This window comes from Doryrhamphus excisus, linkage group LG4 (assembly GCF_037039965.1).
Source record: "Doryrhamphus excisus strain RoL-2023G ecotype Guam linkage group LG4, RoL_Dexc_Guam_v1.1, whole genome shotgun sequence".
NCBI lineage: Eukaryota > Metazoa > Chordata > Actinopteri > Syngnathiformes > Syngnathidae > Doryrhamphus > Doryrhamphus excisus.
Window position 1 is genome coordinate 5,986,604 of NC_136360.1, and position 24,533 is coordinate 6,011,136.

A 24,533-nucleotide genomic window follows, 5' to 3' on the forward strand; every position below is an offset into this window, starting at 1 on the left:
AATGGATCAGCCTAATGATACAGTCATGTAGAAACCAAAACCATGATATAAAATATGCACTGCCTCTGTCCTGCAAGGCCAAATCAATTCCCTTTGACTTCACTTCCTGGAAAGAGTGACATTACCAGATGTCATGAATCAGATCAATATTATACCATCCAGCAGTAGCTGTGCACATTAACCAATAGTGTCTCTTGAACTGTGAACAACCTCCCAACCAATCTAAATAAAGCTAATCAACTTCAGGCTAAAATCGTTTACATGTCGACATCCCGATAGTGAACACCAGCTGGGACATTCTACTCTGCAGGATACAGCCATCATCACTGTCACCGTCACCATCACCATCACGATAAGTCCGTGCAGTAAGCAGACAGAAGCACTGACAACATGTGAACCTTCTTGTAGAAATAGACCCAAACTACATCCATCCATCCATCCCCTTGTTCCACAACGCAGCGGGAGGACCCTCAACGCCCTAACAGCGTCACAATTTGCTGTTGCTTTCAATGACACTGGACTGCTTAACTCTTGTTCCGAGAGTGTTATGGACTTGGCTGATCATTTTAACTCAACTTGGACGGATGTTCTGGACTTGATTGTGCCCTTCAGGATTAAGTGAGCTAAAGTTGTGTCCGAGTCGCGGTTGAATAAGAACTCAGACAAGAATGCAGACGTGCTGAGAGATGTTGCCTATACCAAGACAATGCTTCGCTAATCATCAGCAAGCTGTCAAGACTGCAAAGTCTCAGTTCATGTCAAACCTCGTGTCTGTTAATAGCCACAGGCCTCGTGTTCTTTTTAAATGTGCTTAATCGCATTGTGAAACCCTGCAACAAAGTTGGCATGGTGCCTTCCATCAAGTATCTGTGACCAGTTTTTGGTGTGTTTCACTGACAAGGTTTCAGCTATTTGATCCTATGTTCTAACATCTTCTGCTGTTCGCCCCTGTGGTCCTTGTGTGTGTCAAGCTGTTTTTGAGCAGTTTGAATGATCACAGGTGGTGCATGATGGAAGACCGTCATATGGCCCCTTGGATTGTCTCCCACCTAATCTGCTAAAGGATGTTTTTATTACCATTGGGCCTTGTATTATGAGGCTAATTAATGCCTCTCTTGGTTCAGGTTGTGTCCCTCCATGTTTTAAACAGGCTATAGTGCAGCCGCTCAATTTGGCCCCGGATATTCTGTCGAATTTCTAAGCACCCCGTTCTTTCTAAGGTGTTGGAGGTGGATGTTTACTCAGTTGCAGGCCTACCTTAATACGACTGGTATTTCTGAAAAATGTCAATCTGGTTTTAAATTGCGGCATAGCACTGAGACTGCACCAAGGGTTTTTAATGATTACGGTTCTGGTAGCTCTGCTGTCCTTTTATTGTTAGACTTATCAGCAGCCAGTACATACATACGTACATGCCGTCAACCATGATATCCTCTTGTCGTTTGGACCTATATGTAGGTTGTAAAGGAACTGTTCTCCAGTGGTTTCACTCCTATTTATCTGGTAGGTCCTTTTCTGTCACTATGGTCAAGCTTAGTTCTGGTGTGCCTCATGGCTCCAATTTGGGTCCAGCCTTGTTTGCTCTGCCTTTGAAATCAGGTACAAACTCCTTTTTTGCCATTTTGAACTGCCGATATCATGCAGTAGTTGTCTCTGAATTTCCTTAAGCTTAATGAGGAAATTTTTTTTGGCAATCCAGGTCTTTTAGATGGTGTGGACAGTGTGCTTGGCTCATCATCTTCATACTGCCAACCATATACCTTGGCATGGTTTTAGATGGTTCTTTTAAATTGAGATAGTTGGAAAACGTATAAACATTACTACCTTCCAGTGTAATCTACCTACCTGTCGCCTGTTAACTGATATCAAGAGACGGGAACATGTAACCTCAATCCGCCTCTCTTTGCACTGGTTACCTGTTACTTACAGGATCCAGTTCAAAATTCTGCTCTTGGTTTTTAAATCACTAAATGGGTTACGCTCCCTCATACTTATCTGACTTATTGACTGTTTATGTTCCTACCAGAACTATGAGGTCCAGCTCACGGCTCCTTTTAACCATGCCTCAATCTAATCTTAAATCTCGAGGTCATAGGGCCTGCTCTGTTGCAGGTCAGAGACTTTGGAATAGCTTGCCTCTTAACATAAGATCTGCACAATCACCGGAGCATTTTAAATCCTTACAGAAATCTTACTTTTACTGTCGGGCTTTTAACACAGGTTAACCTGGGCATTGTTTTTTTAAAAATTGCTTTTATTTATTGTTTTTTTGTTTTATTAGTGAAGCTCTCAAAACTCTATTAAAGCTGGAACAGAGAGGTCATAATTTTTCAATACTCCAAGCCTTCTACCATATGAAGAATGAAGCAAAAGCGAGACCAATAATAGACACGGAAACGGTTTCTTCCATACTCAGTGGAAATGATCAATAATACATTCAGCGGGGGTTTCCAGAAGTTTAAACTTAGTGGATAAGCAATGCATCAAGCACACATGCATATTAGAGGATGGATGTGACAGACGCTTAAACCGTTATAAAGCCCTAAAAATGTATATTTAGCACACAGCTTATGGCGTGTGAAATGTGCATGTAGATTTAAAGAGAGCACACACTGTCCCATTATCAGTAATGCTGTATGTAATGTCTGTGAGATTAAGTCCATGATATAAGAGCAACATAAGCAAGTAAACGGTTTTCCCTGGTGGGATTCGAGCATCAGCACTGATTTCCTTAATGCAAGATTCCAATTGCATGAAAGTCATCTTGTAATATTTGCTTTTCTGAACAGCTTACTGAATTTCAAGTGCAACCAATGGCAGCCATGAATTATTGGTGAAAAGTTTTAGCATTAGAAGAAGCATTATTCAACGTGCACATGGAGAACAGTGGCCTCCGGTTCTCAAATCACAAATGAGGAAGTCACTGTTCCCAAATGTGGACATGCAAACAGTTTTACATCCTAGTAGTCCATTATGGCTTCAGAAAAGAGTAAATACATCACAGACTACTAGTACTAGTACTAGATAGAATATGCCCAGCTATTAGTGTCCGATGGATCAATAAGCAGGCAGTGTGTACGCAAGATAAATCAATGGTGAATTTGTTGTGGAAGGTTGAATGGGTGACATGAATAGCAACATTCTCATACAAGCAAAGTCAAGTATGAACACACAATGCACATTTACTGTAACACAGCTTTTAACACATACAGTCACACTGATAAAGAATAGTTCCCAACCACTGCTAAAAAGACTAAAATCAGATGAAATCAGGAAGTTGTTTTAAAAGATCAAGAGGAAATAGTGGCAGATGTGAGAGAAAAGCTTGAGATGGATACAAATCTCCATTATCAGACTGCATGCACTAAAAAAAAGAGATTTCATTGGAACCGCTTTCCTACAGTGTGAAGTGAATCAAGCGGGAAAAGAAAAGTTAGCAGTTGTTTGTTTTCAGTCCTTGCCATGACAAAGAATGTCAAACTTACTATAAGTCCGTTTGCGTGTTGCTGTTCGTTACTTTGGTCCTTAAAATTTTAAGAAGACAATGTTAGACTATTTGCTTTGCTGTCATGACTACATAATTTACCAACTTGCCACGTTAAGTATTCTTTTCATCACATTACTAAATCAATAGTTTTCATACAGGAACGAGTGGAAAGAACTATTATAAACAGTTTAATGTAGTTTTACAAATGTTCAAAAGTAGAATCGGACATGTGATGAAATGATGACTGGGCTACATCCTCATTGGCCGTTGACACAAGTAGCAGACATGAGCTGGGAACTACCCCAGAAATAAGAGACAGCCAACAGTCAACACATATGGTCACATGATGATTACACACAACAGCATGCGGGCAAAGATATCACACCTACCTTGGCAATTTGCAGCAGAACAATACAGTGTTTGATGGACTCTACCATACTCTGAAAACACCAACACAGGAATGAAATAAATAAGCAGGAACTGACTTCAAAACTGAAAAGCAGGAAGGAAAGTGTGTCAAGTTCCAACTTACACAAGTAGTCTCTTTCAAATGGTCTATTTTCTGAAAAACAAAAAGGAAAATTAATGAGTTTGCTTGCAGTCAACATGTTACATTTCTGACTCTGTTACTGACAATAGGAGTGTTCCTTTGACCTTGGAAATGTGCTAGAGGCTGTTGATAGGTTCCAAAAATAAAGCCAGTAAACATTGTGCAACGTTCTGGTGATAACAATTTTCAATTAAATCAAACATAACCATTACTTAAAAAAAAAAAAAAACTGAATCAATGCGGTCAACTGTTCGCTGAGTTTTCATATATTCATACTGTATATACTCGTATACATATTAGTGGTGCTCCAATCAATGGGCCACAGATCGGTAACGGCCGATACCAATGAAAAAAGGACGATATTGACATAGGCCGATACTTTCTTTAAAACGGTGATCCTCTCCTCCGATCCCCTGCGCCTATCAGCTCCGCCTCCGCTGCAGCATTTAGAACATACATGTGTGCCGTGTGTGGGACTTCCTGTCTTGAGAGAGTGACTAAGTTTTGCACCCCAAAACGTGCCTCACCGTGGTGGCGCTTTGAAAAGCTTTAGATTGGTGCGACTTCTGGGGCCGAACACTTGGCAGTGTGTGGCGAGTTTGAGGCTCGCGATGTGATCATCGTCATGCAGCGGCTATAAAGCCCCGGTTCCAACCTGCTGTACTTGCAAGTGTGGGTAAAATTTGGGGATGAGTATCACCTCAGTACGGATTTGGGGGCATGCTGTATAGGGGGAGGAACTTTCATTGTGTTCTGCGGCTCCGGATGATGTGTGACGTGTGAGCATTTGCGCCACGCTTGAAACAGCCGTTGTGAACACTGATATCACACCATCTCTCCGGGCACAGAAGAAGAAGTCGGCTGTATCTGTGCTTCAGAAGGCACCGCATGCGGCTGGAACGACCCAGCAGAGGTAGATAAACCAGCTTTACACTCAGTTTTTCAGTTTTCAGTTAATAATGTGAGAAGATGAGACATAAATGCATTGTGAAATAGAAAACGTGAGTTCTGAATACCAGCATTTGTTCATGTTATGGTAACTCAGAATTCGCTGTGGTTGTGAGTGCGTTGCTCACTGGTGTCGCCACAGCTGCTTGTCACCTCCCATGTGAAGGGTTTCGTATGTGTTGGCGATGAGTTTCACCAATTGCAGTTGTTAGTCACCTCCCATGTGTGGAGCCCATTACACTGCATCTCGTAATGCTTGGTGACCAGAACTGAGACAGTTTAGACACAAAAACAGTGCACAGTACTCACTTTGCGTGATTCATCGTCTTTGCAGTCCTTGATCTTGTCATCAAATAGCTGTTAGAAATGGATAGAAAACATGATGAGAAAAGGCAGTGACTGATTGATGCTGCTCTTTGTGCTAATGTAACATACTGTGCCGGATGTTCACAAATATATACCACTATCTAATTACTTCAATTCTGGACAACTGAGTGCCCTGATTGTAATCAAAATAATAATCAAAATCAAACTTTATTTATATAGACTGTTACATTGGCTGTAGCTGAACTAAAGCGCTGTACAACAGTGCAAGAAAAACAGTGAAATAACACAAGAAGACTAAAATAAAAGAATAAACAACAGGAATTAAAAGAAAATGTAAAAATAAATAAGTGTGACAATTTTCTTATGTGCCAAATGCAGTTTGGAACAAATTAGTCTGAAGTTTTGCCTTAAACAAATGCAAGTCTGTGATGGTCCAATTCAATAGGTAAGACATTCCAGAGCGTGGACCAGCTACAGAAAAGGACCGATTCATGCCATTGTTTGTAATTCAGAAGCCGCACTAAGAAATATATGTGTATATATGGTTACACATAGGCTGTACTTGTCTAAGCCGGCGCTGTCCAAGTTGTGACATGGAATATTTATACAGAAAGATACACTATAAATCTTGCAACCCGACCTACACTCGTTAGCTACAATGGGTGAGACGCGAGACACTTTTCTTCCCATCAGAGTCCAACAGCTGCCGTCGTCCAAGCAGAAGCTGTAGTAATTCTACATTTGATCAAACTTACTTAAGATTTGTCAGATCAAAACATGATCGCTGTATGAGATTTCAAAAGGTAATGATCATCCACTTCACGACTCCAATTCACTACTTCCTGAACGTGCACTCTAAGCATCACAGGAACTGTGAGCTGTGTCATTGTTTACAAGATTCAGCGTACAAATGCTCAAATCAGGATTTAATGCTGCAGTGTTGAGTCTCGAGTTGGAAGCCTCTAATTTTGACAGCCGACCTGGAATTATGTCATATTTCAGCTGTAAAAATGCCATACAATCTGCTATTGGTGCTTGGGTCCCTCTTTTCAGGACAAATTTAAACATCTTCCAGGAGCTGCCGTGCCATAGTCCTTATGATACCGCAATGACATACATCATACATCACTGGAAAGCACGGTCTCTAGTTTCAGAAACCATTGAAATTATTTATATTATTCAATACTTGAGGCAGTCAGAAAAATCCATGTAAATCCTATTGTTGGCTACAGCTTTGATGTTAAAGGTGACAAACAAATACAATCTGGAAATGTTCAGTTGGCTAGATTAAAATGCTATATCTGGCCCGTAGGCTGTGAAGTAGTTACAATATAGCTAATATAAGGAAACAGCTAAGTGTGATACACTGCATAGAGCACCAGTGAGGTAAGCACGTCCTGCCGTTCTACCTTTAACTGGTCAATCAAAATCTGTAGGTAGGCGTCAGCTTCTGCGAGTTTTCTGTCAAAGTCTTGGACACTGGGTACAAATCCTGTCTCGGCCTCCTGTGTTAAGAAAAACAAAACTGATTTAGTGAAGCCCCCCAAAAAGTAAGTAATCCACTATGCTTGTAAAAATTACCAGTCAGAGTAATGTCTGCAATGAGTGTCATGGTCATGCAGGCTTTGTATACACACATCATGGCAAACAGTTACATCAACAGTTCAGGAGAAACTTCCAGCAACTGGTCCACATATGAGAACTATTGTTTACAGCCTTGCCTATACAACTGGCTAGCGGGTCTGTCAGTGTGACTGGGATTTGAGCATTCCCGCCTTCAATCTGTGAATCAAGGTGACCAAGACATGAGAGCTACTGAGAAAAGACAGGGTGTGCAGATTTACTGAGGTGCCCGTAATTGCTGCTTGATTAAATCCAGACATAATACAGGCACACAGCAATCAAGTTAAGGGCAATTTAATTTAGCAAAAGCCATTAAAAGGCCATTACCAGACAAGTGGCAGAGAAGATTGAGCATATGTCTAGGCTAGGCATGGGCCAGTTACTGGGTGCAAGGTATACCACAGTATGAAAAAGTCATGGTTTCAACACCACTAAATTGTCCATCATATCATTCCTGCCGTATGAGAGAAAGTGGAGGTCCAGCTTGAACACTACGTGAAAATACTTTGTCATATCCTGTGTTAGTCGTCGCAGTTGGAACTGGGCTTTGATGTGCTGAAACCACTGGCATGAACCGTGTTACCAATGTTTGGCAATGTAACCATCGTGGCAAAGCTAGCAGTGACATTAGTTGCCTTGTTAGCAACATGTGCAGCCGTTGTGGCAAGATGTTTGTCCTCAGAGTTTTGCATTGCATACTGATTTAGTCTGTATGTCACATGGCTTTGGAGCTATCAAACTAATGTGTAAGCACAGAACACTAAGTACATTGTCCACATGTTCACGTGCATATATTAAATAGGGATAGTTCGGATTTTTTGACAAGAAGTTGTATGATACGCCCATAAGCAGAAGTCCGTCAACAGCGACTCAATCCCCACTTTGTGTCCACCCTGGTCCGGGGATACACCCTTGACTGTATGTTCTACTGTCACAGTGTTCTATTACATGGTTTAAAAATGACTGCCTGTGAATATTCTTATTCATCAGGTCACAGTATTATCAGGGCATTCAAATCGATCGCAACTGGACTGTTGAGGTTGTCTTAGAAGACGTTTCGCCTCTCATCTGAGCAGGCGTCATCAGTTCATGATCAAAGATTAAAGTGGGGCACGCACCAGTGACATAATGTAGGACAGTTCTAGTCTAAGAGCTTGGTACAAGAGCCAACCATTGTTGGTTTAAAATGGCTGTTTTTACTTACTTTTTTTCCTATATTTCAAAATAACCCATTTTAGATGTCCGCATGGTAGACTAGTGGTTAACATGTGGATCACACAGCCAGGATATCTGGAAGAATCTCCAAGAGGCATCTCTATGTGGAGTTTGCATGTTGTCACCATGTTACATGTTAGGTTAAGTGGCAACTCTAAAATTACCCATAAGTATGAAAGTAAATGTTTGTCTAGTCAGCTGGGATAGGCGCCAGCAACTCCGGCGGCCCTCGTGAAGATAAGCGGCACACAAGATGGGTGGAACATATTTTAGAGATGGAATTATAATGAATGTGTGAATGAGTGAAACCATATTTTTGCCCAAGGTTATCATACTGTCTGATTGTCATTCCATGCCTTGCCTGGGCTCACCCATGTAGCCAGACCAAGTCAGTTAGCACAATGGCAAAAACAGGAAAAAGCAGATTAATGTGTACACAAGATGAGATTTCCCTAAAAAAAGAAAATCAACTCGGAGAAGACAATACATTAATGTCAAGGCAGGCAGTTCCGCAGGATGAACAACACAGGAGATTGTTGAGTCTGCAAGCAGCTACACAAAACACAGCACCTCTCAACATGGAATCAAATCAAGCTCTAATCAAACCTTGTGGGCTGATATGCCTGTTCTGATTTTGTTCTGTCGCTCAGTCCTACTGTATCGTGGACCTGAAGGGCCTTTTCCTCCTGCTCTACACAATCTCCTGGGGATGTGAAGAAAAGCCATAAAGAGCCAAAATGTCGCTGCAGGCCTGCGATCTACTTGTAAAAAAAAATACACTGGCTTTATGGAGAACAAAGTCTGCCTTAGCGCAACCTCCAAGCCTGCGGTCAACTGGCCAAACTTCCTCAAAAAGGAGCAAAGGTGCTTTCACTGTCAGCATGACTCCAGGACAACAAACACAAAAATAAACAACATTCTGTCCGATTATCTCCTACTAAAATCATCTATTAAATAACTGTTTTATACTGGACATTAACAACTGTGACTGAAAAATACTAAGCTGCCGTTTTCCCACAGTAAGCAACATTGCATGTTTTACCGAGGCATCCAAAAATGTCACATGCTCCCGTCTTCACAGTTCCATGATATAATCCCTCCCACTAATTCTCACAAGAGATACTGCATGGCCGTGTGCCACATAGTGGACATATTTTAGAGAAGCTTACAAAGTGACACTCATAACCATACCAGACTCAACAAACAACACCGCCCTCACAATTTATATTTGTTTTTCCGCGCAGGATGACCCAAGGCAAAAAAAAAAAAAAAAAGCTTCTGCCTTGGCACCGCACTGCAGGTGTTAAAGTTGCTGTGGTGCAGTGTGTGTATGTCTTACTTACAGGGTGCCTCGCTCCAATAGACATGCTGAGCTAAGCTATGCACATCTTGTCCATCAGGCCATTAAAACCTGACGTGGGTTGTTTCCTCTGCCTCTTGTGCACTTTCATTTTCGGCCGATAAAACCCCCTAGTGTGGTGGTTAGCGTCCTTCCTCACTCCTCCTCCTTCTTCTCGCAGGAACAACAAACACTGCTCTCCACTACAGGACAACAGTATTAACTGCAACAACCTTCAGACCCAGTTAGCCATGCAGCCACAGTTGATCCTGTCTTATCTGTTATCAGCAGGGCGTTTAGTACGAGGCAGACAGAGCCGAGTTAATCCAGGACCCTCCCCTGGCAGGAAAGGCACACTTCCTCTCACGCAGGCAAAGGAGAGAAAACACACGAAGCAGCAGCAAATGCTGACTGAAGCAAGCATCAACACCTGCTCCTATTGGCTGAGGGCAGATGGTGGGGCAGATGTTTGGTTGATCCAGCAAGCGGCAGTAAGCAGCTCTGAGATTGGTAGGAGTGGGTCACATGATGCAAACGACAGTAGCGTGTTAAGTGTGTGTGTGTGCTGAACAATACACAGAAGCATTTGCAATAAAGGGCCGAGATACCAAAAGAGTTGAGGACAATAAATGCATAGAAAATAGGAAAATTAGATGATGGCAGCACCAAAAATTGGTTTTAACAGTATTACTAAGGATTATTAAAAATAGTATGGTCATAAGATACACAAGCACATTCATCAACAACCAAAATTGAAGATAATACTTTGTTGAAACAAAGCCAACAAGACACATAAAAATCGTAAGTCCTTTCCAAACAAAAGAACACAGAGCAGGCAAATATAAGAACACTTATTGTAAAATTAAATAATCCCTTAACATATCAATTTAAATGTTGTTGGCCGCTAATGAGTCTCATTGTCTTTCGACATATTGTTTTTCATAATTCAGCCTTTGATGATGAATGACAGGAGTAGTGATTAATGAAGGTGACCTCAAGCATTGCACTTTGACACTGTTAATTGTCATACGAGTGCAAAAAAAAAAAAAGTAAACCAACCACTGTACAATAAAACTATAAATTGTGTACTGTGTCATTGCCTGAGAGGAGATTCTTAACCTTAACACTAAATCAACTGACTTCATGGTAGTAATGGCCGATAGAAATGGTATACAACAGTACCAAAATATGTTACATAGTTGGTCTAGTTAATTCCATCGCCCTATCGCAATAATGCAATCTAGCCACGACCTGCAAAATTAACAGTGACAAGCTGCAACGCAATGTCAGTGTAAGATGTAAACATGGCTGAAAGCAAACAGGAGGAGCTGATGAAAAAGACCGGTGGAACAAGCACTATTTGGATTTCCGATCATTAGCAGAAAACAGTATAGTATGGGGAAGTATGGGAGAGCAATTCCTCCAAAGAGCAGTCATACAAGCGTTTGTTTTACCACCACAAAACAACATGTTTTTCCTTTTTTGTACTGCCATTTACTTATAAACTTGGGAGGCCCTCAGATTTTCTTTTCTTTGCATCTTTTGTGTCATTTAAGCAAAACTATAAAAAATGTACTGCTTTTTGCACTATGTTGCACTTTCTACCGTCTAAGACTTGGTAATATTGGAAAAAAACATTTCAACCAACATAAAATGAAATGTTTTATATAATAAGCGTGTCTGACTAGAGCATTTTCATTCTTCAAATAATTAAATACATTTATACAGGACTAAATATTGTGGGCCATTTTGTGAAATACTGTATGTTTTATCTGAAGTATCTTTACACTATATTTGAATAATTTTCTTCATTTAAAGTACTCATGCCTAATAATTTTTACTTATTAAACAGTTTTTTTTTTAAATCTAGCTGGTTGTAGTGCCTTTTGGAATAGTTGCATCAAGGAATTCATCATTGCAATCACTTGCAGTTAGTCCTTAAGACACGGTGAAGTCTCTCTCGTGAGATAGCCTGACAGTTAATAAGAATTTGTAGAGAAAAAAAATGAGGTAATGAGGCCACCAAGACACATATAATACAAGAACTGTATAAGTACAATCATGCTCAATGTCCAAAGTCCATTCAAAGTAGGACAACATTTATAGGTGGGTGGATTAACAATTAAATGAAGAGACATTGCTGTTAAAATTCTTTGAATAAAATTGTAATTGGTTCTCATGATATTATATACTGTAAATATATATCATGCCCTCATAATATGTACTGTAAATATATATATAATTAAAGCTACAGATGACATTTGGCTTATCCAGATAAGACAGACCCTTACAGAAACTTGAATTGCAAAATGTCGCAAAAGCACAGCCATGAAAGTGAAAAGACGACTATCGGGAGTCCCGATACGGCTGTTTGCAAATGGTAAACTATACAGTGCAAACAGAAAGACAGAAATTTGCATAAGCAGACAATAAAGCATAACCAAGCCCTACAGCTTAACAGGTTTTATTCCAACAGTTTGATGGATAACGTGCATGCAAAAAGAGGCATGTTTATACAAACACGTGCACAGTTTCCTACCCGGAGATGGAGGGTGTGACGCAGGATGGTTCCCTCTAAGGCATGGATCCACTTTTCTCGCTCGTCTGCATCTCTGGCTGAGGAAACAAGAATACAGACACACCCAGTGAGCAATATGTCTTATACAGAAACATCAATAGATGTTACACAAGGATATGACAAAGATGACGAGAATGAAAACATCTTTAACAAGGCACTAATCCTAAAGTTAAAAAGCATCTATTTACTTTAAAACAGAAAACCCCATCAGGGAAAACAATCATTAACAGTGAGGTTCTAAATCATATTTTATTGGCTTGCATTTAAATGCTGCAGGCCTATGATGTCAATTTTCCGAATGAGCCACGTGGGGTTGGTGTGTGAAATAGAGCAGGACAAAGCTGCACCCTCAGTGCACAGACACACAACACCCTCATAAACACACCGCCAGTGACATTGAACACTGACCCAATACAGAACACGTGCTTCATAGATGTAGGGCCAGCAGTATATAGACATACAATATTTTACAATGACAATCCCTTTTCTATACTGTTTCTATACCGTTTCCCCTCAAGGGTGAGCTGAAGGCTTTCCCAGCAGACTTAGGGCAAGAGAGCGACTGGTATGAAAAGGTTCCGTATTTTTTGTCAGTCATTGGGTGGGAATGGGTTTTGTCAAACCCATTCAATGATTGTGGTCATCATGCTAAAAAAAAAAAAAAGTACAGAATCAGTCTGGACTTCACACTGAAGATAGTTTCTTAACTCATTCAATCCCGGACATTTTTCAAAAGCGGTCCCTCTCAGTACCAACAGTTTTGATGATTTGGACAGATTTTTCAAGGCACAAAGAATATTGTGTTCTAGGGTTTTATTGACATGGTACAGTATATACCAAAACAGAAAAAAAAAAGTTTGCTTCTATCTAGATAGATAGACTTTCTTTATTGTCATTGCACAATAACACAGCAGTGAAATTGCCAACGAAATGTTGTTGCCTGGCTCACGTATAATAATAATAATGTGGAGAATAAAAAGATGACATCAAATATGAACAACAATGTACAGCATAAACAGTAAATTGCACAAATAATTTTGGATAAATAATAATAATATAAAGTTTTGCGTGTGGGCAGGTAGAGGGGCTTATTTGGCATTCAGCAGTCTGATGGCCAGGGGGAAGTAGCTGTCCCTAAACCTGGTTGTTCTACAACGGATGCTGCAGAGCAGGGGTCTCAAACATGCGGCCCGCGGGCCAAATGTGGCCCGCAGGACACTAGTTTGAGGCCCCGCCTTGATATGAAAGTTTAATGTTAGTGCGGCCCGCACAAGTTTGATATGGATGCTGTATGGCAGGGGTGGGCAAATATTTTGACTGGTGGGCCGCATTGAGTTAACAAAATTGTCCGGGGGGGCCATAACATATATTTAACATACACACTATTTTATACTTATAATTTTTCTAGATTTTTTTGGTCTAATTTTATCTATAAAACTTTTTCAGGAGCACTTTAAACATCAGTCATTTAATATATCATACATTTATTTATATATATATTGTTAATATATATATTTTTCTTGTTATTTATTTTCATTTAATTTGTAATTTTTTTTGTTTTTTTTTTACTAAATAAGACGTCCGACTTGCAAGTTATGTTGCCAAATTGTATGTTAAAATTTGAAATACTTAAAAAGCAACAGGCGGGCCGGATTCAATCGCTTAGTGGGCCGCATGTGGCCCCCGGGCCGTAGTTTGCCCACCCCTGCTGTATGGTATCATGTACTCGGAAAAAATTATTACGTTTGATTAATGTTCATGTTAAAGGTTAAATAACTGTTAGTTATCTTCCCTATCCATGTGGAAGTGGTAAGTTTCTGGCTATTTAAGTTTAAAGGAAATAACTTGAAGGCTACCGTTTAGGTCGCTAGCTCTCTAGTTTGCGAGTTAGCATGTGTTTGAAGACCCTGCAGTTGCACAATATGTTGTAAATAAAAAGAGTATAAATGTGACTATAGTCGTGTTTTGTCATGTCTACAGGGCTCTAATAATGCTTTGTTAATTTTAATCTGAAAAAATAATTTGTCTACCCAGCAACTATATGTGGTTTCTTAAGTTTTTATTATTTGCCGTTTTATTATTATTATTATTATATTTATTTATTACTGATTGATTGATTTTCTTTATTCTTGATTTGTTTATTTATTTTTCATCTTATTTTGTGTAGAAACATAAAAAGTAAGATATTTGAGAACAGTGGAATGTTTCATCAGAGCTTTTCTTGTAGAAAATCGGAACAAAAGCAAAGTTTATTCATTTTTCTGTTTTTAATAAATGCGTTTGTTTTTTTTGGAAAACCTGATGTGGCCCCCAAGTAAATTGAGTTTGAGACCCCTGGACTATAGCTATAGTGTGAAGTGGCGTTAAACTGCAGAAAACAGTTTCAAATGTTAAGTATTGTGGCCGAAAACAAGGCAGTACAGACGGAGCAGGTACATAAGCTGAGCAGTGCAAAGAAGCTTTTGAACACAGACAGCCGACCCACTCAGACACCCCCCAGCATAATAGACTCTCCAGAGGATGTGGTTACTGAGGCTAATGTTATTTAGCTCCATTCCAGATGGAGACAGCGCTGCAGCCTTGATGTACAGTTTGTCGCAGCACAATATTGTCCCAAGCCTGGGCTAACAAGTAAATGGATTTTATTTTCTCCTGAATGATGAGTGGGTACATTCCAGTAGGACTTTGCACAATAAAAGGACTGCTACTGTAATCTGTCTAGTCAACAAACAAGAAGTTGTTCACCGTGTACAACATTAACAATGACAACACAGTAGCACATAAAATGCAGTTTTTTAATTAAACGTTTTATTATTCAGTGAGAAAAAAAATGCAAACCTACATGGCCCTTTGTGAAAAACTGAATAACTCCCCTAAACCGAATAACTGGTTGGGCCACCCCTGCAGTCTCTCACAGCGCTGTGGAGAAATTTTGGCAGAATTGTTGTAATTCAGCCAAATTGAAGGGTTTTCCACCATGAATTGCCTTTTGAGGTCATGCCAGAGCATCTCGATAGGATTCAGGTCAAGACTTTGTTTGAGTAGGCCACTCCAAAGCCTTCATTTTGTTTTTCTTCAGCCATTCAGAGGTGGACATGCTGGTGTGTTTGTGCAAGTTGGTTTCAGCTTGACGTCACAAACAGATGCCTGGACATTCTCTTTCTGGATTTTTTGGTAGACAGCATAATTCATGGCTTATCACAGCAAGTCTTCCGGGTCCTGAAGCAGCGAAAAAGCCCCATACCATCACACTACCACCACCATATTTTACTGTTGGTATGATGATCTTTTTCTGAAATACGGCTTTACTTTTACACCAGATGTAATGGGACAAAAACCTTCCAAAAAGTTAAAATGTTGTTGTTTTCTGGTTAAATTGAGACAAGCCTCAATGTTCTTTTTATTCAGCAGTGGTTTTCGTCTTGAAACTCTGCCATGCGGGCCATTTTTGCGCATTGTCTTTTTTATGGGAGAGCCATGAACTTTGTTGTTGTTGCAGGGTCTTTTGTGACCGCTTTATAACCTTTTCCAGACTGATAGATCTCAATTACTTTGTGTCTTGGGGCAATCACTTTTCCCACATAGGGCCATATTGTTTTGATTTAAAAACTGCATTTTGTGTTCAGTTGTGTTGTCATTGATAAAAATGTGAATTTGTTTGATGATCTGAAACAATGAAGTGTGACAAACAAGCAAAAAACTAAGCAATCGGGAAGGGTAGTTTTTGATGCAGTGTAAAGAAAAAAAATCAATAGAATAAAAAATCAATAAAGTTAACTAAAGCTTATGGCAATCAAATCCATGTATACATGTATGCAAAAAAACGTGAATACATATTGTTTAAATCTTGTGCACAGCTTTGCTATGAACCAGGGACAAACTGATTGGAGAACAAAATGCAAAACCTGACTACATTTCAATTAATTTTGGTGGTTGTTTTTGATATGACATAAGGATAAATTGATTATCTTAGAATGGAACTTCTGAAGTCAGGTTAAGAGGTCCGAGGTCTGTTACTGGCCACTGTTAGAATAGGATTGTGATGTAAATGTTTCGAGTTAGCACAAGTAGCAGGGGAAACGTTTTGAGTGTGATACCATAGATTCAACTTTACTTTACTTGTGCGGCGAGTGTTTGTTGTTTACCTGTGCAATAGACACACCTTTGGAGAGGTAGATAGGATCGGTTTCATATGTTCATAAAATTATAGAAACCAATCGATCTCATGCTTAATGAAAATGTGAATTAAAAATTCAGGGGTCACCCAGTGTCGTTGTATGGGTTATATTTGACCTTTGATGTTGCACTGTATTTTTCCACATCCAAGTCAGGGCATTGAGCACTGAACATTTCCCTATGAAATGCTTAGCCTCTGCTGTCCCTCCTTTGTCCAAAATGCATCTGAATTATTCATGCCACCCTTTTCCTTCCTCCCCCTGCCATCTTTCCTCAAGCTGAGGAGAGGTTTGTGTATGTGCTCCCATGTGATGGAGCTGGGCCAGTCACTCCGGACTACACCATATCAAGATTGCTGAGACCCGAGTGTTGTACAGTGACGATGCAAAATTTTAGAGTGAATATGATTGCAGGTCAGTACAGTTCTATGGTTCAATGGATTGGCTCACGGGTAATTCACCAACTACAACACAAAATACAGACAAAACAGTTTTGGTAAAATGGGATGAAGAAAAGAAGCAGGAAGAGGACCAAGTGCACAAGAAAAAGAAAGGGGGTTGGTTCTCTCACAGGAAGGATGGCGACTGTCGATAAGAGGAGGTGAATGAGGGCTGAGGAAAAGGGGATGGTAAAAGGCTCTCAGGTAACTGATGCGCCGCCAGTGTAGAGGGTCTGATTAATAATGGATGCTCCTCTAAATAAAAAACATAGAGGAAACAGAAACGCAATCTAAGCTGGCAGAGCAGGTGAATAACTGCACTTCCTAATTCCATATGATATGAGTATAACACAACACTCATAGACCCGTGTATCATCACGTGTGGGTCGTTTAAAATATGAGCAAAACACATACTGCTAGACATATCCATACTACTGCGCATCCTCAGTGCAGGATCATTTTACATTACAGCAACAAGGGAATCTCCTCGGCAAACATCCTGTGTCTCATCTCCAAGCTAAAAGCCTGTCTCATGGTAGGCACATATTTAGTGCTAATTTTCCATTTATTCCTCCAGCAGGACAAAGACTGGATCAGCAGCAGTCTGGGCATATGACAACATTTTTGGCCATATCTCTATATATATGGCTGCCTCATATACAGTATATATCACAATACATTTTTGGGCATCCACAGTAACTTTTCAAACATTTCAAAAGTAGGTCACAGGTTAGAAAAGGCTCCTCTTTTGGTTGCTTTGAGGTAACATATTGCGTCATTTCAGGTTTTCAGACATTGTATTATCCTCTCCCCCAAAATCAGTCTCAGAGAAGCGAAACTTTGGCAAATTGCTATCTTTAGCCGACAACAAACATAACAAGTGTGTATGTTACATTGACATAATCAAAGCAGGATGAGATGGGATTTAATGTTAGTAATTAGGAGTGCCACAAGATCGTGTGTGACAAGATCTGAAGGTTAAAACATGACATTATTTGTCATTTAGAGAAAATCTGTCTCAGAGGAAGAGGGCATCCAGAAAACTGTGGCATTGCTACTGTGAATGATAATATATGTAATATGGAGGTGGCAGCGTGCAAGGCAGGATTGAAACTGCACAATAAGTGCTTTAAGCAAACCTTGCAATCCAACCTGCACTCGGCGTTCCCAGCATCACTCACTCACAATATGTGACTGTTTTCTTGGGAGTTCAACAGCTGCTGCGGTGTTAAAATCCAAGCATAAGCTTGAGTAATTCTACATTTGATCAAAGTTACTCAAGATCTGTCAGATCAAACATGATCACTGCAGATGAAAACGCCATACTATAGTCTAGTTCTGACCTACTTCCTGGTGGGAAACTAAGCATCATATCGGAACTGTAATTCATTTAGCGAAAACAAAGCTCATGTACTGCAATCTATTTAGGTGTCTTTAAATATCTACACATGAACATAAATTATTAGTGGTAGCATTTACAACAACACAAACTTTCATAATTGTTAAAGTTTTTGTTTCAATTTGTTTCAACAAAAAACAGTTGTTTTGTGACAGAGTGAAATGAAAAGTCTCTTCAGTCCTACATTTTTGTCATTGTAATTTTCTTAAAATCCAAACCCAAATCTATTGTGTCATATATTAAAATACACTCAAGAATGTGGAGCACCTTGATAATGCACAAACTTTGCCAACGAGAATTCCAGACTATGATAAGAATCTGACGTCATCTCTCAATTATACACATAGCTGTTCACACACAGTCCGCAAAATGAATCACCGGGGAGGTGGGGGAGAGCGGGGGTACAAAACCCAGCATGCTATGTTAGCATAGTCATACTTTCATACTGTGCCAACAATTGGCTGATATGCAAGGCTGCACGCACCTGCCCATCACACCTGACTCAACAATCTATCTTTCACAGTGTCCTTGAGTCACAACAACAAAACCAATACGCCCAAGCAAACAAAACCCAATGCTCCGCCTAAACTGTAAATCTCAAGACGATGAGCAATTAAGGCCACCTCCTCTCCTCTCTGGACATGACATGCATGTGGCCCTAGCCAAGGGCGGTATTCTCCTTACCCTTCCGTTTGTAGAACCACAGCATACAGCTTCGGAACACAGACATGGGAGAGGGCATGGAGGTGGTGAGAGGGGCAGAGCGCCCATGGACTGTGGCAGATGACCCTTGAGGATGAGTGGAGGGCGGTTGGATGCAGGTGATGATATGTGAGGGCTTGCTTGGCAGTGAGGAGGTAAAAATGTATACAAATGGGGAGATGGAAGAACAGAGATGAAAGATTGAGGTTCAGTCAAAACCTGGTGGGGGTGATTCAAAAAAACAAAACAAAACTGATGTGTGTGCTAGTTTTCTGTCAGCAAAAAAGGAGGGACAGGTTGGCACGGCTAAGAGACGTGGGGGGGGGGGACAATCCTGTCCCAATGGATGGACTGACTGGTTGTTACAGTGCTAGCAGAGGTAGGGTTGTAGTGAAGGACGAGGACAGGCAACAGCCGACAGAGACCTGAGCTCAGCTTCCAGCTCAGCAGTATTCCATTATTATTCCCAGAGGCGCAGCTGCAGAAACACACAAGCGGCAATCTTCGTGCTAGCCGCAGTCAGGAGTGCTGAGAAAAACAGATTCCTTCCTTGTTTGCCGTTCCGGAAATCTATTTAATGGGTCGCGGCGCAAATGTCATTGTGACACTCAAACTTCGTGAAGCTAGGTAACATTCCCTTAGAGAGAAGAAAAAGTTCAATTTGCACACAGCCCACTTTGACTCATGTGCTTGTTTCCTGGCATAGAAGAGGCTGATCCAAGTCTTTAAAAAGGCGGGGAGGATAAGAGCAGGGAGAGAGAGAGAAGGATAGAGAAAGACAGAGCAAATGAACAGCGGTGATGGTGGGGAAAGAGAACACGGAGAGATGACTAAATTAAGAAGGTCAGCTCACCTTGGAAATGGAAAGTCTTCTGGTCCACAGTGATGGTGAATGTGCTGTCGTCCTCGTCATCGATGCCGATTACAGCGCCCTAGGAAAGAGGAAGAGCGAAAAGAGAGAGTGAGAAAAAGAGAGAGAGTATGGAAAGCAGGCAGTCAGAGGGACACGTCATACTCCACTTTCAGTTACTTTCCTCTTTCTTCATGTCTTTATAAAATTACCTTGGCTCCAACCTCAGAACCTTCTAAAAGAACTAATCTCCTCCTGACATATATCTCGCTCTCACACACACACACACACAAGATCGCTGTTCCAGTCACATACACAAGCACAGCCTTTTGGAGCAAAAGGAGGAGAAAAGCAGGGAGGGAAGGAGAGCAACAGACACACAAGGGACAAGCAGCAAACAGATTAAAAAGGACTGCAGAGAAACAAGACTGCTGGCGAGCTGTCCAAAACAAACCTTACTGGGCATGTGATTACAGCCTTTTAATGCAAAAAAAAACCAAAACAGTGATCATACATTGATGAGTACCTCAAAAAAGTGAGGTTAATTTTTCAAAGTTATTTTATTAATTGGGATTTTAGAAATAGAGAATTTGAATGTCCTCTGTACACTACATTACGGGTTATACTAACTGATCTTTTCTGTAATACATTTAGCGAGTGGTTATTATAGTTATTTCCCCATGTTGATGCATCAAGAATGTTTCTATCCTACCATAAAATGGACCGGATCATAAATGGTTAGCAATAAATGACTGCAGGGCACAAAGTCTTTGACGTGGTTGAACATTTATTTAAGCCTTATACTCTTGTGCGCTCAAGTGTGCACTCATTCCTGCTGATGGTTTTGCTTATGTTATTGATGTGTGAGGGGAAAATATAGCATAAAATGGCATAAAATTACACTTTCCAGGATGTCATGACGCCATTGTGCCAATCCCCACAAAGAAACTACTCGGCAGAGACTCAGTGGAAAAATGTTTGGCCATTGGCCAATGTTGTGCGGCGTGGCTCAGGTGGTAGAGTGGTCGTCTCCCATCCTGACGGTTGTGGGATCAACGCTGCCGTGACAATGTTGAAGTATCCTTAGTTGCTGCTGATGCTGTGTCATTAGTAAGTAAATGTACCAACAGTGGCAAAGTGCTTTTGAGCAGAGAACATTTTGTTCATGTTCTGCTGGTTGTTGAAAAATGTTACATCAGAAAATTAATTAAGTCATAAAACCTATTTGTCATAATTACAAAATAGGCCCAGCAAATCCTAGGGGAAACATTGATAACCTTTTCCAGACTAAAGCTCACTTAACCTCAGTTAACTCACTTATTTCTACAGGGCCGTGTTGGTTTGATTATTTCCCCTCACTTCATAATAAAATGTTTCATTTAAAAACAGCATTTATTCATTCATTTTCTACCGCTTATCCTCACAAGGGTCGAGGGGGTGCTGGAGCCTATCCCAGCTGTCTTTGGGCGAGAGGCGGGGTACACCCTGGACTGGTCACCAGCCAATCACAGGGCACATATAGACAAACAACCATTCACACTCACATTCATACCTATGGACAATTTGGAGTCACCAATTAACTTAGCATGTTTTTGGAATGTGGGAGGAAAGCGGAGTTTAAAAACAGCATTTTATGTTCAATTGTGTAGTTTGATGATCTGAAACATAAGTGTGACCAAAAAATAAAAAATCATGGTTACCAACACTTTCATACCACTGTATCTGCTAAATAGGCATGTTTCACATTTGTTAAAAATGTATGCACGTTCATCACAATGCACACATAACTTGGAAAGAAATGATCATTTGTCTTTCAAGATCAAGAAATCATGAGGCGCAAGAAACTACTGCCATCTAGTGGCTACAATAACATATTGCAAACATGGGTGCGCTGACCCACATAATGCATCTTTGTGTTATGTCTGTAAATAAGGTCACACCAAACGATCCTGGGGCTACAATGAAACAGTAATATGAGCTGTACATATTAATATAGCTCTCACATTGCATAAGCTTGTTAAATGTCTAAATTTGCAATTAAATACTCAACAGATTACACCAATACATTCGCCATTTGGAGGGGGGTGTAAACAGGGAGAAATACCTCCAATTTGTGATGTCTCAAGGCACATTTACCAGGAAACAATGCAGTAAATACAGAAGTTTTTGTTTGTATGTTCAAAGTTCAGTGTCAGGACAATACTCTCATCTGTGTAATGTCTGTATCAAAATGCAAGCCTTATATTATGAACTCGTATTTTTTGTATTCAACTGAAGGTTAGAAAGTTTAAGTTATGAGAGCAGTCCGTGTCTGCTGATCACCGCGAAAGCATTCCACCCGGCCACTGATGGATAGATGTGCTGGGGCGGAGTCTGGAATTGACTGCTTGCATCTGAGTGCCAATATCACAGATTTTAGATGCAGGCAAATATAATCCAATGCTTGTTATTTTGCTGATAACATTATTGAATCAGGACACCCCTAATTATGGGTCTTGTCCTTGGGGAGGAAACAAACAATTATGCAAATTAAACAATGACATTGGGCAGCAACCTCTACCTAAAACCCTGGCCACAGTTAGAAAGCAGCCCTGTGGTAAACACTGCTGGAGTACCCAGAGAAAGCCCATAGTAACCACTACACCAAAGCTTTAATGTGAAGCAGTGTAGTGTGTTATACAGTGTATTAATTTTCTTTATGAGGTGAGCAAATGTCACATTGGCACATCTTACCCTGAGTCGCACACATCCTCTTCTGGAGCCACGCATCATTTTGTCCTTTGACTGAAAAGCAACAAAATAAAATCAGTATAACCAAAACAACACAGGGTAAACATCATGCACAACTATTTCCTGAGGTTGAATTCCTAGGAATTAGTGGGTGCGAGTGTGTGCAAAAGGGCAACCACAAACTGAACACCAGACTACTGTTCCTTTTCCAATAAGCATTGCCGTGACTCCCAGTTTGCTATAGCTAAGAGGCAAGTCTTTTGTCTAGTATTCACAAGGAAATGTGGGACAGTCTTTTTTGTGGATTCCAATGTTGCACCAATGTTGAAATTTGACAATATGGATTGAACTGTGTGTTGTGGGTGTCATATTGGCCAAGAATTGGGTGATAAAATGAAAGTTGTAATAAATTGTTGTGTAATTATAGTGGGTAAACTTGTTGAGGAATAATTAATGAACATAATACAAAAGAACAAAAAGACTCAGAAAAGCATCTTTGCAACATGGCAACCATGAAGTATACCTGTATTCATGTAAGGAAAAGACTACAAATCACATCTCAGCCTTCACATGAGAAAATATTTGTGCTGAAGATGAATAAACAATGCAAATATTCTCCAAAAGTTTTCCACCGAGGGCTACATACTGAATAATCAAAGGAAGTGTGTGGCCAATTATATATATTACTTACGCTTATATACATAAATTCCTCCAAAATAGAAATACAATTTTCAAAAAGAGAACTCATCTTTGTATGAAGTAGCCAATAATGACAGCTTATGAAGCTCAACAATCAGTCTATGTTCAAGAGAGAAAGCTTTTTGCCTTTGCCGTCAAGAAATCATGACAGTGTTGCCAGAAAATGACACTGAATCCACATCCTTGCCAAGATTTAAAGGGTTGTGGTCTTATAGGAAAATTGCACTTTCATCTTGGATGTTTACCCATCAAGATTTTATCTGTTTATGGGATATTTTGCCAGTAGTGCTGTCGAACAGCAATGTGTTTTTTGAGAATTGTGTTGCTGTCCCAACATTCATGGACCAGACTGTACCTGATTTTTTCACTTATGTGACCAATTCACACAAGTGTGAGCATAGTTTGGTAAACAAACACCACCCAAGGTCGGCTTATTGTCCACAGTCTGTTATGTCGTCTGCAAATTACAATTCTCCATGTATGTTTTACGGTTGAAAAGTGCTTGACGATTGTACCCTAACTTCCGGTATCTTTAAAAGGCAAAATTAACTGATTTGTAGTTCATACCCGAGAGTAAACCGACTCTGGGATGAGCAGGAAATGCCATAAAATAGGCTCCAGGTCCTCTGTGGGGAGGCTACAGTGACACACTTTCAGAAATCCTTGCTTTAGAATGTAATTTACATAAACAAAATTGTATCGAGTGTTAACTTAACTGACACGCAGTTGCAAACGTGTCGTGATGAAGCACCTGATCATGTTTGCCTACGAGGGCGTTAGTCATTGTCATGGTATTATACTAAACTAACAAGTAACATTCGTAACCGACTCCTCACACTGTCTTTTTAGCTCCATACTCCCATAACTAGCAAGCTTAATGCTGTCACATATCAAGAATTAATCTTGACAACGTACATAATTCTGTCTCGCTGTCAACTCAAACAGTTAAGTGTAAATGTAAAGGATGTGTTTAAAGGTGTTTCGGCTTAGCTTTTTCGAGCAGGGTTGCTAAACGGAAGCATGGAGGTACATACTGCCACTCGATTGGTCAGCTACACTTCAAGGAGCAATGTGATTCGTCCATGTGACAATCCGTCACACAGCAGATTCGCCTGTTGGGTGCCCGAGACTCCCCAACTCCTGACAAACACCAAGGCCCTCTTCGCAAGCAGCGATAACTTCTAACCGCATTGACGGAACAGTTCAGTATTATCAAGCAGTCGAAAACAACGTACCGTGTAGTAAGACAACAGGCCGGCATTATAGTCCAAAACAAACCAGCGATACTGCCAACCTTTCATGACGTTGGTCCACTTGCTCAGTGGTCCTTCCATGATGGACGCCATCTTTACCGTAGGGACGACAGGGAGGAGTCGGATATGCTGCGTGGTGACGTCACGAGGAAGTCTATTGTTATTGTCATAATGTTGATTGCGGAAAGTTTGTCCCAATTTCGGGAACTAGATTTTAT

General features: G+C 40.4%; 1 protein-coding gene across 6 annotated transcripts in view; it reads right to left on the reverse strand.

Moving 5' to 3' along the window:
- osbpl9 (oxysterol binding protein-like 9) overlaps positions 1–24,450 on the reverse strand; it is a 31,657-nt gene extending 7,207 nt beyond the window's left edge. For 2 of the 6 annotated variants that reach the window (XM_078790039.1, XM_078790037.1), the window contains exons 1-9: positions 24,298–24,450; positions 22,367–22,417; positions 19,637–19,715; positions 12,029–12,105; positions 6,722–6,817; positions 5,295–5,342; positions 4,020–4,049; positions 3,877–3,927; positions 3,486–3,524 (exon numbers count right to left, since the gene is read on the reverse strand). In XM_078790039.1, coding sequence (XP_078646165.1) covers positions 3,486–3,524; positions 3,877–3,927; positions 4,020–4,049; positions 5,295–5,342; positions 6,722–6,817; positions 12,029–12,105; positions 19,637–19,715; positions 22,367–22,417; positions 24,298–24,408 — 582 coding nt within the window. In that variant the 5' untranslated portion in view covers positions 24,409–24,450. Of the gene's footprint in view, positions 1–3,485; positions 3,525–3,876; positions 3,928–4,019; positions 4,050–5,294; positions 5,343–6,721; positions 6,818–9,493; positions 9,873–12,028; positions 12,106–19,636; positions 19,716–19,845; positions 19,935–22,366; positions 22,418–24,297 lie in introns of those variants that run through there. The other 4 variants (XM_078790040.1, XM_078790038.1, XM_078790042.1 and 1 more) reach the window with 3 other exon arrangements.
- Between the last annotated feature and the right edge of the window lie 83 nt (positions 24,451–24,533).